At 31.6% G+C, this 17,364-nt stretch overlaps 1 protein-coding gene across 5 annotated transcripts in view; it reads right to left on the reverse strand.

The window, feature by feature from the left end:
• SPR (G protein-coupled sex peptide receptor) overlaps positions 1-17,364 on the reverse strand; it is a 202,231-nt gene that overhangs the window by 20,718 nt on the left and 164,149 nt on the right. For all 5 annotated transcript variants that reach the window (XM_090117202.1, XM_090117200.1, XM_090117204.1 and 2 more), the window contains 2 exons: positions 2,826-3,192; positions 1,955-2,192 (listed from right to left, as the gene is read on the reverse strand). In XM_090117202.1, the coding sequence (XP_089973328.1) occupies positions 1,955-2,192; positions 2,826-3,079 (492 nt within the window). In that variant the 5' untranslated portion in view covers positions 3,080-3,192. The remainder of the gene's footprint in view (positions 1-1,954; positions 2,193-2,825; positions 3,193-17,364) is intronic.

Raw genomic sequence — 17,364 nt, forward strand, 5'->3', positions numbered from 1 at the left:
TTATATTCATGGCAGTTTTTTGCTAGAGTATGTAATATTCAAAGGATATCATCTCTATTGAAATAATGATAGAAACTCTATAAAACAAGATACGGCTTCGCTGACAATAATTTTGTTATAAAAATCATGAACATTCTAATTATAGGTCTCTACCTCTATCTTCAAGATTTTTTTATTTAAAAATCTATTAAATCATTTTAAAGTCCAATCTATAGGTACGTAGGTATACTATCTACTACAAAAAGTTAATTTGCCATTTTTTAATTGAAGTAACATTAATGGTTGTACAAGTATTGTAAAGATTTGTACAACCATTAAACATAACGCTGTTCATTTACGCCTAAATTCATACAACAAGAAACTAACATATAAACTAACATATCTTATATATAAAAATGAATCGCAAAATGTGTTGGTAAGCGCATAACTCGAGAACGGCTGAACCGATTTCGATAACTCTTTTTTTATTATATTCCTTGAAGTACGAGGATGGTTTTTATGTAGAAAAAACGTAAATATGTACCACGGGCGAAGCCGGGGCGGACCGCTAGTATATATATATATTTATTTATATTCCAAAACATATATGTATTTCTATTCTAACATATATTTCTAATATTAAGAACCGTTGACAAATTAACAAATGGCACTCGCTTAACCGGACTGAACCGGTTTTCACCGGATAAAACTGGATAACAGGCGACTCAGAGCAGCTCGGGTTAATCGTGGAAAAATTTATGACTTCTCCTCCAAGCTAAGCTGTTTTTATTAATTCTATTTATGAAATGTCATAGCCAGAGAGATGGAAGGATTTTTATGGATATTTTTCAGAAAGTGAGTAGGTTTTATTGTTTATTTTACCGTATCTGCATGATGTAAGCGTTTAGTTTATTAGTGTAATATAAAACTTACTTGAAATGAAATATTAGATTTTTGAAATTGAAATATAAAAAAAAAATGTTGTGTGGTTTTATGAAACCACGGTAAAAGTGAAACTGTTCGAACGGTTCCGAACACTGCTTTGTGTAGCGCATGTCGCGTGACGGTCGGCTGCCGAGTAGGTATACCTACTCGGCAGCCGCGATACACGCGACATGCGCTACACAGACCAAACAGTTTGAGACGATGTAATAAAAGTTTCACTTTAATAGAAAACGTTAGTTTTTAAGAAATATACCTACTGTAGAATATAATGGCTGATACTTTTAGCGAACTGAAAGATAACTTTGAAATAGAAAATTGCCCAAAAACAAATAAGACTATTCCGGTAATATAGAAAGACAACACAAAGTAAGCGTTTAAAACAAGGAAACAAGAAACATTAGGAAGATATCGTTAAATGATGCTTGAATAAAAAAGTTAAGAAAACGCTTAGTGTAAAGGTTTCGCTTCAATAAATCTAATTATTTTTATAATGATGGGCAAATGTTTGAGAAATATTGAAATTGAAAATTCTGACGACCTTTCCACTTATGATCAGCAGAATATTTTATGGGTTCAGACTGTTTATTCTAATTTGCAAAGTGGAACACAATTTTATGGTTTCCTTAAGCAACAGTCTATTGATTCACTAATTAATTATTGTTTTTGGCTGTTTTATTATTTTCTAGATGTCTAAAGAAATCGTATATGTATTACAGTACTAAGATGATAGACGAAAATTTTGCTTTTGTGATAATATTATACTGTCTCGAACGTCAGACTTTGTTTTATTCTATTTTCTATGGATCTTATAGAAAAAAGCCAATATACATATATGATATTATATTAGAGATTCAGGGCTTTACCATCATGTCTAAAAGCAGTATTAATTCCAGTGTGGAAAAAGACAGAACTATTGATCATCTGGTACCAAAACTTTCCCATACTAGAATACTACTTTAAAGACATGACATGATGGGGGGGGGGGGGCACCCCAGGGCATATAGATTTTAATATATTAAGCATAACTTACGTCATTCATATAATGCCAGGCTTGACACGCTTGAACAGGACTGAGCGGCTTGTAGTGGTTGCCAAATGTGTACATATAAAAGAGCCAGGGTGCCGGAAATAGCATCGTGAACATGTCACAAAGGGCCATCGCCATCAGGACCACGTTGGTTGGCGTTCGCATGTGACGTCGGGATAGAACCACCACTATGAGCGTGTTCGCTACAGTTGTGGTTGCTAGGAGGAACGGCGCGATGTATCTGTAAGGAAAGAAGGTATTTTGGTTAAAAAATCGTACGTGGGATTCTTGTAATGGCTCTTTTAGGCAATGAAGAAATGGACATTAATTGGTTTGACGTAACACGTCGAACAGAACATTTTTCCTTGAAAAAAAAAACACGTAGACAGAACTACGAATATGATAATTTGTTTAAATTCTTGGAATTATTTAAACTCTATTGTGTAGATTCAGGAGCTCTATCTCAATAATTATTAAAAAATAAATCACAATTTTATCATGTTATTGCAGATATTAATTCGATGTTATTATTGTAAGATGTAAAATTACATTAAGGCACTTGTAGGATTAGGTTACTTATGTTGGTATTCTGTTCATTAGGTTATAGGTACTAATTTCTAACTCATTTATCATCATATTGTCGTTGGCAAAATGTGATTAATTAAACTTTAGTTTTTGTCTTAATGGATAAGAAAACTTTTCATAAAATACCACTATTTGATTTGTATATCAAATGAAAAGAAAAAAAACCAGAAAAGTTCGGCGTGTACATATAATATATATATCATATCACATCTTGAAAATGTTACCCAATGTGATATTTTTTAATAATTTGAAATTGTACAGCAAATTCTAAGTAAAAATGTTTACTTACCCATACATAGGTTCGGCATAATTCACAGGGAATTGGCATGTAATATTTAAATAGACGTGCGAATGGTTTGACGAACAATAATCATCTGTCGTAATATTCGAATAATATTCAACATCCAAAGTCTGATTGTCGTAGAAATTGAAATTCGATTTTGCGGGAACATCTAGGCCATTTGGATAAATGTCATCGTTGGGTTTGAAATCCGAATGAGAGCTGTTCTGAAAATATTCCGCCCATCCCTTGTCGTGCGCCATCTTGTTTTCTTATCTGTAGTTATCTCACGCTTGACAATGACATCTTTATGACGTTGACAGCTATATGACGTTGACAGCTTGTAACGGCGGTTTATTGGCGCGTCATTTGTTATCTGTGGACAAAGGAAATTATTTATAAGCTGTGGATTTCTGTATTGGGATAATGGATTACGGATGTAGGGCGTAAAGGGTAACGTAGGTAGAACAGGTGTACCATTTGCCCGTTAAATTTTGGAATATTAATGGCGGACCTTTCATTACCTTGGCGGCTAAATGTGAAAATTGATACGACTAATTAACGTCCCTTGTTACGTGATAGTCCCTTTTAGTTTCAACAACTGATTTTGTTGTTCATTCTACTAAACCATAAGTATATTTTCGTAAAATAATATAAAAGATTTTGGTTGATCGATCAAAACAAATACTCTTAAATGTAATATTAGATACCTATATAGCTATTTATTTATGTATATGTTGTTAGTTATTGCTTACTAAACAATTGATGGTATTAGTTAGCGATGCCTTAGTTGAAATAATAACTTGTTAAATCGATACGTTGTGACTCGAAGTTACTCTATAAGATAATAATTGATGGAACTTTGGAAGAGTTTGTCGAAGAAATTATTTCACTATAAGTAGGTACATAATATGTTGTATGATGAATTGAGTCTGTGATATTTCGAATTTATGCTTGAAAAGATTATTTTTCGTTATACTAGACTTACTTTTGCGACAAAGTTATTTTTTGTTATCTTTCAGGATAATCATTTAATATTCCTATATTTTATTTAATATGTTTGTAATAAAATGTTTATCAGAAAGATAATTTTTATTTTGTCACATGGCAAGTAAAGCCGAGGTAGTAGAGTATCAATTCACGGTGTAGATTAATATAAAAACACATTTTGCAAGACGCAGATAGCTAATAGCCTGTGAAAGATAATTGAACAGTAAAAAGGGAAAGAAATCTTCTGGCCCATATATCCAACAAGAGGTCAGGAGAGTCATTTTTACTAAATTATAGCTACGGTACTAGATTTTCGCTCGCAGCTTTGCCCGCGTAATCAAAGGAAAACCCGCATAGTTCCCGTTCCCGTGGGATTTTCGAAATAAAAACTATCCTATGTGTTAATCCAAGCTACATTCACATGTGTGTGTCAGATTTCATGGAAATCGGTTCAGACTTTTTTACGTGATGAAGTAACAAACAAACTTAAAAACTTTCGCATCTATAATATTACTAGCTGTACCGCGCGGATTTATTCACGAATTTCACAAACTTCCACGTTTATAATATAAGACGTATATTATATAGTAGAAAATAGATGTTATAAACGAAAAGTCTTCATTCATTGAATATACTACCAGTTCATACGATAGTCATATGTCATTTCCAAATGACTGGTCATTATTTACCTAGAAGATAAACTTTATAAGGAAGTCGGGATTTAAATTTTAAACCATAGAGTCCAAGTTTCTAGTTATTCGTTCCCCAACTATAGTTAAAAGCAAATAAGATATTAGTGAACTGCAAAGCACCTCGAATTTAATCATGATTGAACTGCGTTGTTTGTTTTAGAGTTGATTCCACGATTGTGACAGTGAGATTTAGTTTTGGATACTGCCTTGGGAGAAATAGGGTCAAAGATGTTATTGTTTTATACAAATACAAGCCGCTTGTCCTGGCTTTGCTGGGTTTTAAATATTAATAAGATAAATGACACCTTCGCTTTTTATTCTGCCTTCCCATAAAAGTAAAGTTCTAGAACTTTACTTCTATTCTAGAATAAATTTGATATTAAAACATAAAATACGAATAATAAACAAAACATTAATAGTTACTTTACTTATATAACGATGGATCACCGTTAACTATATATTTTTAAAGTAATAATAAAAATAAATAAAGCTTCTGATTATTACATGAAATGTCTAGTAATATTTTTTTACGTAAGTTAAAAGAAAACAATAATATTCATAATTGAGAAGCGAAATAAAACTTATAGTTATATATATAACTTGAAAGTGATAAACGAGCGAAACATTAAAATATTTCGTAAAATATGAGAGCTATTATTAATATAATATACTCGAGAAAGCGTCCATAAAATAAGGAATATTCGTACTAATTTGTCAAAGTTTCGAGTCCTCGCAACAGCAAGTTTCTGTGACATTGATATAACACGAAAAGTTCGACGAACTAATATAGTTAGATATTGAGATAATTTATTTTCTTCATCTATACATATATAAATAATATTAAGGGAATAATTTGTATTTATGAATATGTATTTGTATCGAATGAACTGATAGACATACTAATTTCGAAATATTTTGATAAATATTTGTAACTGTAAAAAGATTTTTGTCATTTTTTTTTGTTTCTTGTGTTAAAGACAATTTGTCTGAATTATCTCTCATTACAACTGTAAAACACAAGCAAAGAAAAAATTTGACTAAATATGTGTTGGTTTGTAAATTAAAAATAAACGACTGTAGTTATCTATATCTATAATATAAAAATGAATCCCAAAATGTGTTGGTAAGCGCATAACTTGAGAACGGCTGAACCGATTTCGATAATTCTTTTTTTATTATATTCCTTGAAGTACGAGGATGGTTCTTATGTAGAGAAAACGTAAATATGTACCACGGGCGAAGCCGGGGCGGACCGCTAGTATAATATATTGTAAAATATATCTAATTTCCAATGCATGCCAAAGCATTATATGCCGTTCTATGTTTAATAAATATTTTAATTAAATTTTATTTGTCCTTTTCTCATCAGATAAACATTATACGAACAGTTCTGACCCAATTCATGCAAGAATTTCTTGACTTCAGCTTTAGATCTCATATATTTTATTTCCCTTTATAAAGTTGCTTGAGAGAAAACGCGAAAATTCAATAAAGTATTTGGTTTTCTTATAGGCAGAGAGGTCATTTGAAAAACAAGAATTTTAACTGAGAAAATAAAATTGACTTTGATATTGATCTTAGAGCATTTGCTATTGAAACTATAACAACATTTGGAGAAAATTAACACCATGTTAAGAATAAAAAAATTACAGCCCTATAACAGTTATATTAAAGAAAATGGCATGCAAAAACTTGGTACATAACTGTTTGTAATATTATAAATAACGCAAAACTAAACTTTTCATCATGAATCATGTGCCTTCGTAACTAGCAAAAAATGTAGTTTCACTCACCTACTCTACGTTATTAGTCATAGTGACTTTTATTTAGTACTAGCAAACCGGGCGAACTCCGTTTCGCCACCAAAGACACCTTTTCTTTGCTATAAACCTCACGGAGCCCGAGTCCTTTCCAACGAAAGCAAAACCGTGGAAATCGGTTCGTGCGTTCTGGAGTTATAGCGTCAGGAAGGAAAACCCGACTTATTTTTATATAGTAGATTAAATTTCAAAATTATTTATTCGATTTTATTATTATTATAATAGCATATATATCCTTCAACCCTACAAAATAATACTGTAAATCTATTTTAGCACTACGTCCATAACCATTACTATAAATTACAACGCATTGAAGTAAACGTAACATAATTAATAAGAAATCAGAAGGTTTTAAAGAAAATACGGTTAGCTCTTATGCTATTCAATCTTGAAGTATTTCTGAGAAATTCATAACAATCAAATGCCTCGCAATGCAAAATTTGTTCAATTTTTTACTTTTATTAAATTTATATTTTATTATTTATTAATGCAACATAGATTTATCAAGAAGATATGTTAGTACGATAATTTTAATCGTGATTAAATTTTTAAATAGATTAATTTTTGAAGTAAGCTTACTTCAAGTGAAAGTTGAAGTCCTTGAGCATACTCAAAATCAAACATTTTTAAGCTATTACATAGCTTCTATCGCGAGCCTTTGCGGGGACCGAATCGAGAAATTCCGTAACGAAAAAACCTCACGCTCCCCACTACGACGGACACGGTGGTGTGGCTTGAAGGCATGCTATGCAATAGCTTTACCGCGGCGGTCCCCGAGTGCCATACGTCCTTTTTATATAAACTTATATAAATAAATGTATTTTCTTTCTTTATTTAACTAATCTTCTTGAAAGAAGTGTTTTGAATCGTCGTTATACATTGAAATCAATCATAAACCATCGATACAAAAACCATTTAAGGAAAGAAAGAGCATAGATATAATATTTTATAGGTACTAGATATTAGACCTATATTCTATATCAACTTGTTTATCTGTATTCGTAGACTAAAATCCAAATTCGATTTCCAAAATACATTTCAGAACTGAAATTCAAATCTAATTTATTTTTAGTTCTGTTAAAAAAGCACCAAATTCGACAAAATAAAGTATGGAGAGTGAGAAAAACTATTCTAACTAGAAGTTTTTTGCTAGAACATGTGAAACTAACGAGTTATTGCCAAAGTTGAAATTGTAATAAATGCACGAGTTTGATAAATCATGATATATTACTTGTTTTATTAATGTTTAGAACGAATATTTATGGAATAAATCTAGTATTTTATTATCTGTGGTATAAACAATAAACACACACACACACACACACGGTAATATTAGATATTCTTATTCTACCGACTAAAAGAGAAGATTCTGATTGAGAATTGACTGTATTTTTTTGGGTTTGTTACCACAAAACTATCAACTAGGTGAACTTATTTTGATGATACCTTTTTTAAATGTAAGGTCCCGTTTGAAATTCGTAAATTCGGACAATTTGAAAGAAGTTTTGTTTTTTGTTAAAAAATATTTATTTACAAAATTTCCCTCGGTCATCTTTTAAAAATTAAATAAACACATTTTATTTTTCTATTTTTAAGTTATGAATGACATTTGACTTCGTTATCATGGAACGTTATAAAATATAAATTGAGTTAGTTAGTTTCAATATTCCGAGGGCCATTCTGTGACAAAAATAAGTTTTAAAAGTCTTCTCACGATTCCTAAAAATACGTTTCGTGAAATTATTACTACTGAGAATATTATAAAATACAGGTTTTTAATATTAATGTTTAAAATAAGGTTTAAACTAGATATGAAATTTGAAAATATCAATTGACAATTATAATTATTTTCTAAAACAAACATCAAAAAAAAAAAATATTTCACTTGAGTTGCTTCTAAGATTTTAGAAAATTTATCACCCGACTTGTAGAAAACTTAACAAATCACTACATAGTATAAAACGTCGCTTTCTCTGTCCCTATGTATTCTTAAACCTTTTAAACTACGCAACGGATTTTGATGCGGTTTTTTTAATACATAGAGTGATTCAAGAGGAAGGTTTTAGTATATAATTTATTAGGTTTTAGATAAAGGGGGCGAACCCGAGGGTGGAAAGCTAGTAATATACTAAAACGTTCCTCTTGAATCCGATGCGTAGTTTTAAAGAATTAAATTTAATGCATAGGGACGGACAGCTACAGCGACTTTTTTATACTATAAATACGCTAAAACAATATATGAAAATTGCACCAAATTCATATTCAATTTCACACGTTGCATATTACAAAATTCCTCTACACAATTTCTCTACAGTCGTTTTACATTTAATAATATTTAAATTTACACGTCAAAAGGGTTTGCTCTAAATATATACTATAACAAGGATGTCCATTATTGGGTTATGCCTCAAAGCGAAGGAAATCTGATGAACGCTAGTCTTGCAGGCGCAGTTAATGTAATCATGTTTGCTAGTCTATTCTGTCTTGTGGATTCTAGATTAAGTGGTTATTTTAAGTCGTTTATTTTGAGCTTGTTTGGCTTAATAACTATCAATATTACATATCCACAACTTAAAATGGAATGCAACTCGTGTTTTATTCAATCTAAAATGTTAAACAAACTTCGAAATATTTCTTCAAAGATTACCTGAATACGCAAACTAGTATATCTAGTATTATATTATCTATGGCACAAGTATTAAAGCGTGTCAATCCAAACATAAAGCCACTTCATACTAGACACTATGAAAATGGAGTATGATTTATTTCACCAAAGTTTGAAGATTGATTGCGTGTTTCGAATCAGCGTATTGAGCCCACGCGAATATGGCATTCATAGGATGTTTCATATTTATAGTCACTACATATAAAACAAAGCTTTTTGTTTGTTTGTGCGTGATATACTCAAACACTATTGCACCTTTTTTCGTTTTGAAGGTGGTAGTAGAATTTCACCAATGGATTGGTGGTTCCCCAGGAAAGTTTTATTATTTATTATACACTGAACTCTTTCTCGATTTTCAAACCGCATCAAAATACGTGGCGTAGTTTCAAGAATTAAGTAAGGTCAAAGCTTAAATGGGTACAGACTGCAGCGACTTTTTTATACCATTATTAATTTTTTAACCATATTAATTAAAGTTTATATCGTAATGCGATGATGTCACGAGAATTCACATTATTCATTACACATTATATTTATTTTATTCTGTACTACTTAATGCTATTGTTACATAAAAGTAAAACAACTTTACTGTACAATACTGTCTTTTGCATAGTTGTTTAAGATAAAACCCCTTTTAAAGGTTCTTTTGTACTTTTACCTCGTGTGTCTTGCGATTTAACTACTGTTTCAACTATTGTTTGTTATTTTTGATGAAAAAAGAGCTTTTTAGAGAATATTTACATTTTTTTTAGATTTGTACTATTTACATAAAACATTACATTGAAACGCAGTGGTGGCTCGGTAACAAATACCTCGGACTTCAAATTGATAAGTCAGGGTTCGAGACCAGGCGGGCGTGCAGTAAATAAATTGATTATTCAATTTATCTGCACATGTTTATAACATCAACCACTCATCACCACCACTACTGCAATCATCACCACTGCTCTAAGCGGTGAAGGAAAACATCGTTTGGAAACCGACGTGCCGAATTTAGGGTGCACTCACACACATCAGTCACCGTCAAGTCACCGATGACTGATCGGTGACGGTTTGTGTACGTATCCACAAACACCAGTCACCGTCATGTTGTCCGTCAGTCACGTCGCCGGTTTGACTGAATCATTGAACACATACATCAGGTTAGTCAGTGATTAGACGTGTGTCACGCTAGAGAACATGTAGCAATTATTGACGGTAGCACGACGCTGACTGAACTGAGACGTGACGGCACCGGGTGAGTGGGGATAAAAGTATGATACATGTATGGAAAGATTATTTGACGTGCCTGACCGGTGACGTCACTGATAGATTTCGTGCCGGCGACTGTCGTGTGGGAACAGAGTCATACTAGAACTATTGATACATATTTTTTTTTAATCCTGTCCGGTGACGTGCCGTGACGGTGACTGATGTGTGTGAGTGCACCCTAATCAAAAGCTCGACGACATGAAGTGACATCTGCCAACCCGAACTTGACCAGCCTGTACCCGGCTATAATCCGACACGCTGCCATAGGAGACCAGTGTCCAAACAGTGGGACAGCAGTGGGACAACTTAATAATTTGAATATGCTACTGAAATTTCTTGTCGGATTTGCTGTTTAAAATACCTTGAATCTACACTACTGTATACCTTGTAATTCTGTCATATAATTGAATTCTGTAAATGTCTAGAAAAGTGCAAACTCAATTAAGATCTTCAAGAATTCTGCTCAGAACATACACGTGTAGCGACCAACGTATCTAACACTTATTAATAATAAATTGAATTATTAAAGAAATGACTTTTATTTATACTTGTGATAACTATTCGAGAATCTTATCGAATAACCAATAAAGGTAAATAAAGGGTTTAATTTCATCAATAAAGCATATAACAGTGATATATAAGTACCAGAAAAGGAAATAAAATTAAAACCTAACATACAGTTTATTAACAAAAATATATAAAAAGTTTCGCCCCGGATAATAAAGCATTTGAATGCCATAAAGCACTAAATACCAAACTCAACATAAAGGTAGTAACAGTCAAAATATACATTAAAGCTTTAGCTCAGAAAAAGCACCATCTATCAAAATTACCTTTGTAGGAAGTTGCAAATGCTGAAACAAAACTTGATTGACGTACACGCGAACACATCATGATAAAAAATCGGTCAAATGCGAGTAGGGCCTGCGACTAAGGGTTCTGTATAAATAAGTTAAAGAGCGACAGCAAAATTGTCCTGAAATATTTTATTTACTGAAATATTTAAATATTAAATTTTATTTACAATCAAATTGATCATCCATCGAATCTGTAACCGTGCTAATCGTTGCTTAATCTTTTTTTATTATTTGTTGTTATAGTAGCCACAGAAATACATCATCTCTGAAAATTTCAACTGTGTATTTATCATGGGATACAGCTTAGTGACAGACAGACGAACAAACAGACAGAAGTCTCGTTAACAGGATTCCATTGATACCTGATTTTGACTATGAATACGGAACCCTAACAAAAGCAAATAAAAAGCGTAATTACGTAACCTCGCAGGAAGCAAATAAATCTTATATTATCTAATCAGGTTCATTCAGAGCATTTTGAAGGGTATAAATTGAGGGTCACTCCACACTCTGGCAATCTTGATTGAGTGTGCTCATTCGTTTGACACTTGAGAAAGTGTGTGCTCATTTTTACGTATGTTAGATTGTTCGTATTATTGATGTCGTTATTTAGAAAAGGATATGGATGATTCTGAAATGTATTAATTAGTACATAAAATTTTGTTGAATGAAGTAAATATAATAAATAAAAATTATTAGGTTGAATAATTACTAGCTTAAAATACAGGTTTGCGTGTGTGTGATTAAATTGTTTGTATTCAACAATTTTATTTTGAGTAGAAATGCTTTATAAATTACGAATACAAAATGTAAGTAAAAGGTTATCTTAAAATTATCCATAAAATTGTAAATGCTCACGTTATAACAAGATTAAAAATCAAGTAATACCATATAAAATAACTCTTGCAATTAACGTTTTACTATGTCTAAAAGGAGCCCTATTTTCCAAGATATAAAACCATTTCAGTGCGCAGCTGGGTACAGTATTAAAAATTTTAATTAAAACTTCCTTGTAGCTGATGCCATAATGTTGCTTTATGTGTCTCTTATTCTATTAAATTGTTAATTATGCTGTGGCTACAACCATTTTATATTTTACGCTTTTGCTTAAGTAAATAAGGAAGTTTTTTCAATTCAGTTACTGAGCACGGACTACACGAATGGACTTCAAAATGTCATCATTTTGACACGTAAGCTGTTGTTTACTGAGCCATATAATATACTAGCTTTCCGCCCGCGGCTTCACCCGCGTTTTCAAAGAAAAACCTGTTCCCATAGGATTTCCGGGATAAAACCTATCCTATGTCCTTACTCGGGTATCAAAATATCTCTATACCAAATTTCATGCAAATTGCTTCAGTAGTTAAGGCGTGATTGAGTAACAGACAGACAGACAGAGTTACTTTCGCATTTATAATATTAGTATGGATTAGCATGGATTACAGAGTTTTAGACATGGATAAACTATGGGCAAAAATGTGCAAGTATGTAGGTACTGGGTTTTCAACTCTTTTAATAACATATTTCAACATAATGCTAATCTATTTAGGTGTTTTATATTTCGTTTGTACATGTTTAGGAAAGTATATAATACAATAAACAATAAGTTAATATTTAAAATAGCACCCTAATACAAATTAATATTCTAAAGTACTGTTTATTTATCACAAATTAAAATACACAAATATTATATTCAATATATTCTAATTACTATCTCAACTGAAACTCAAAAATCACACATATGAATTCGGAGTATCGTAGGTTCTTTATCCACATTCACTCTGCAATGTAAGACATCGGTAGAATGATCTCGAATGTAGAACAAAAGCCTAGCTAATCATAGTGCTTTCTTTTGTTTTTAATAACTCAGATAGATGATTAAACAAATTCAAAAATCATGTACAAAATGCGAATATATCTGTGCTATTTATCTGCTCATACAGACTTATTGTTAAATCACTTAAAATGTTCAAAAAAAGAGATTGTGTGCCGAGCACACGTGTCAGAAGTAAATCTTCTTTGGGAAGATTTGACAAAATCGTCGCCTTACTCCATGACGTGACGGTATTGCCAGTAACGTTAAAATTTTACTCTCAACGCACCTAGAATAGTATCACTTCAAAAAGTATCGCTGAAAACAAAGAGGTATAGCAAAGTTGATTAATTTTTCTGTAAGAAATCAATGCCTTATGATCAACTAGCTTTTCGTGCGCGGCTTTGCTCGCTTTGTAGAAAAATAGACAAAAATGTAGTAAAAACTTCCTCAAGAACAACTCTATCTTTAAAAAAACCTCATCAAAATCATACTTAACTATGTGTCACATAATATGTGTCTATCTAGACAACGACAGCGACTTTTATAGTATGTAGTGATATCCAGGGGGTAAGATACGAGAACGGTTGTATTAAGAAAATTCCCACAGTATTTCCTCTAAAACCAGACACGAAAATAAATAACGAATACACAATAAATGCAATCAGGGCAAACCGTTAAAATGTTTAATGAAAGCACTAAGATTGAAAGGGTGTTGGACAAAACAGCGGCAAATTGAAATTCCTATGCTGTAGTGTCCATGGCTTTTAGAAAATGCAATAGCATTGTTTTTGGTAGACTATTGTTCGACGTTTTTACATAATAAGACTAGCTTTTCGCCCGCAGCTTTACCCGCGTAGTCAAAGACAAACCCGCATAGTTACCGTTAGCGTGGGATATTCGGGATAAGAACTATCGTATGTTCTAAGTTACCTTCTATGGGTGTGTTAAATGTCATGAAAATCGGTTCAGCAATTTTTGTGTGAAGGAGTACAAACATACAAACTTTCACATTTATAATGTAAGTAGGATGTATGCATGTTTTACAAAAATAGGGTTTGCTATTCGAAATAATCGAAGATGATTTATGGTGTTACCTCAAATGTTGAAGAATATTTCGTCGATATTATGTGAAGGTAGAGAGTACACCCACGTCATATTTTATTGCTTCCTTCCTCCCTTTATAAAATGATATTTATTTTTAAATTATGCTTTTATTTAACAAGTACATAACGTATAGATATTATATTGTGTATTTCTCGCCTGTAATGTTAAATCTTGACGTAAAATATATAGTTTACTAGCTGTTCCGCGCGGTTTCACCCGCATTACTCCGCTCCTGTTGATAAGGTAGCTTTCGAATGGTGAAAGAATTTTTAAAATCGGTCCAGTAGTTTATGAGCCTATTCATTACAATCAAACAAACAAACAAAGTTTTCCTCTTTATAATATTAGTGTAGAAATAAAGTGTAGATGAACACTAAGTATAAAAAGTATTAACGCGTTCCAGGGCTCAAACCAAAATCTTAAAGCCTGGATGAATTACACTGAAAAATGATTTAAAGTGTTTAAAAAGGAATTAATTTTTTGTATTGATTTTCTATTATTGTCATGTTACTAATTCTGTACCGCTATAAAACAATCAATTCAATCACTCATGCACACTCACGCAAACATAGGTATACACAAGCACACACACACACACACTCACACTCACACACACACACACAATCTCCATCGGCCCAAATCATATTCTTTTATTTTCTTAATCATTTACTTTGTATTCTTTCATCATTAGTCACTAAAATTTATTTTGTTAACTTGCCAAATATAATGTAATATGGAATTTGTAAGGGAAGGCACTGCCTTCTGAGATACAGGTATTTACCTAGTTCAGAAGGCAGAGCAATATTGTAATGTTATATTTGAAGTTGCTAATAAATTTTATTTTATTTTATTATTTATTATTTATTATAAAAACACATCTATTGAGTTTTTTTCGTGAAGCTTTATAGCATTCAGCAAAAAAGACAGAAAAGCTCTTCTTAAAGTACAAGTAAATAAATACCTCCACTGTCCACAATAAATATAGATTTGAAGCACTAAGAAAGTGTCAAAGTGGTCAAAATAAATTATCATGCGAGTACACAAAGCTCTTACCTTATGCCCAATAGAATTAGTGGAGAGAAATACTTTTATTTTATACATTGAGTGTTGAAATATACTTTTCAGTACTATTTTAGTACATTTGTACATTTATTGGTATTTTGTGAACTGCATCTACGATTCTATTATCTAAGTTCTGCACTATCTAAATAATTGACCACGTATTTTTAATAGTGTAACAATTTGATTAAGGGCTGATTTTTCAATCCTTGGTTAATACTTATTCGTCGAATAACGTATTAAACTACCATTTCAAAAATGTATTCTTTGGCCGTATTTGACAGTTTACGGGTGACATTTTAATATTATCGTGTAATACTTTATTGGGCGTATAAGTTTTAATCATGGATTGAAAAATCGGCCCTAAATAAGAATAGAAAATAATTGATCACAATAAAGTGTCAAGTCACTTGTCACCAATACATTTTTGTATATTATCACTGATCTCTGATATTATTAGTGTTCAAAGTTTGAATTAAATCTGTACGTTTAGAGTGGATCAAAATCAAGTCTAAAGTGGTCGGTTACGTAATAATATACAGGTATTGAGGTGAAGCTAATTTATACGTGTAAATAATGATCAATTTTATAGAGTAAAACCATATGAATCTGAATATTATAATTTAAACTTTATTACGTTTAAAATGATGTGAAACAACACTCTCTATATAACAAAGTCAAAATTGACTAATGCATAAGAAAAGCGACATCCAATAGCATCCCCCCATGTAGTATTTAAAAATAGGTAAAATATTGAGCTGACCAAAAATGTACTACACATTTTCCATCAAATAAAGTTTGAGTGTTTTTCATTCTACAGTAAGCTCGTAGTTTTTCATTTACATGTTAGCAAGATTAAAAACCATCAAGCAATTGCAATTTGTAAATTATTTTCTCTCGTAAACATTCATGAATGTGAAACGTAAGAAATGCTTGAGTTTATTCGTAAAAATATAGTTCAATTTGGTATTTTCTCGCGAGGACCATAAAGCGTCGTATATGTGTCAGCTCTATGCGTGTACATATAAAAAAATTGTATGAGTAAAAAAACCTGGCCTACATAACGCTAAAGTGAAGGCTTTAGTGGTAGGGAGAAATGTTATAATCCTGAATCATTCGTAAATGAAAAGTAGGTATGAATAGGTAAGATAATAAATAGAATGAGCTATAAGTATACAGGGTGTCCCACTGTTGGTATACTAAGCTCAAAGGAGGTTATAGTTTTGCATACGCTGAGTACGTAAAAAATACTTATAAAATTCCAGACGCATTTTTTTTTCAAATAGATGAATTCTTAAAATTCTATGCGTACACCTCTAACAAGCAACCCGCCCAACTTTGCCACCATCACGTGAGCTATCGTTAAGATTATGTTTTCGTAGACAAAATGCTCATATTAGAGAAGCGGTATATGCCGGCTGCGCGAAGTTAGAGAAGAAAACATGGATTTTCAGGAAAAAATTAGCAAAAAATTTTTGACGTAATTTTGTTGTTTAAGTATTTTTTACGTGATCAGTGTATGTAAAACTACAAGTCCCTTCGCGCTTAGTATACCAATAGTGGGACACCCTGTATAATTATAAGATCAAGCATTTTATTTCTTTCTAATAATTTTTGAATAATTGTAGTTTGTAATATGTAATTTCCAATAACTAGAAGTAAATAATTATGATAATAGAATGTTATACAAATTGCGAATTCCGATATGTATGCACTATGCATATGAAAATATAAGATAGTACATATTCAAGTAATTGTCTCGAAGCAAAACTAATCTACATTCTTCGTTAAAAATTTACGTTAATTAAAAACATTTTCGATCAAACTAAGACAATATTGTTTACGGAACTGCAAAATTCTATTTCCTCGAACAAAGATGGCTTCCTTCTTTGTGGCGGTAAAAATTAATTTTCTATAATGACGTAGCTATAGTGTGGTTAGTTACGCTCAATTGTTGCGTAATAATTTACTTTTAATTTATAAAATAATTAGAAGGTGGAGGAAACACACTGCTACAATTTCAAGTTGGTATATATTTGGTATATACATATATGTATATGTATTTAGAAGTGTTGGCATAAATTTCAATGAAAAACCGTTTTTTAGCAAACATTATAGATATTAAATTAAGCTTATGTTAATACAAAATAACTAATGCAGTAAAATGGTCTAATAATAATATATTTACAAATATGGCTCTCACTGATTTACCTTCATTTGATCGTAATCCCAAACGACAAAAACGAGAGAACATTTTTAAACTGTAAAATAAAATCACATGAGCACAAATACGC

The sequence above is a fragment of the Colias eurytheme genome, chromosome 27 (genome assembly GCF_061535395.1).
Source record: "Colias eurytheme isolate Ceu_HAF_F1 chromosome 27, ilColEury1 Martin Lab GWU primary, whole genome shotgun sequence".
In the NCBI taxonomy this organism is placed as follows: Eukaryota; Metazoa; Arthropoda; class Insecta; order Lepidoptera; family Pieridae; genus Colias; species Colias eurytheme.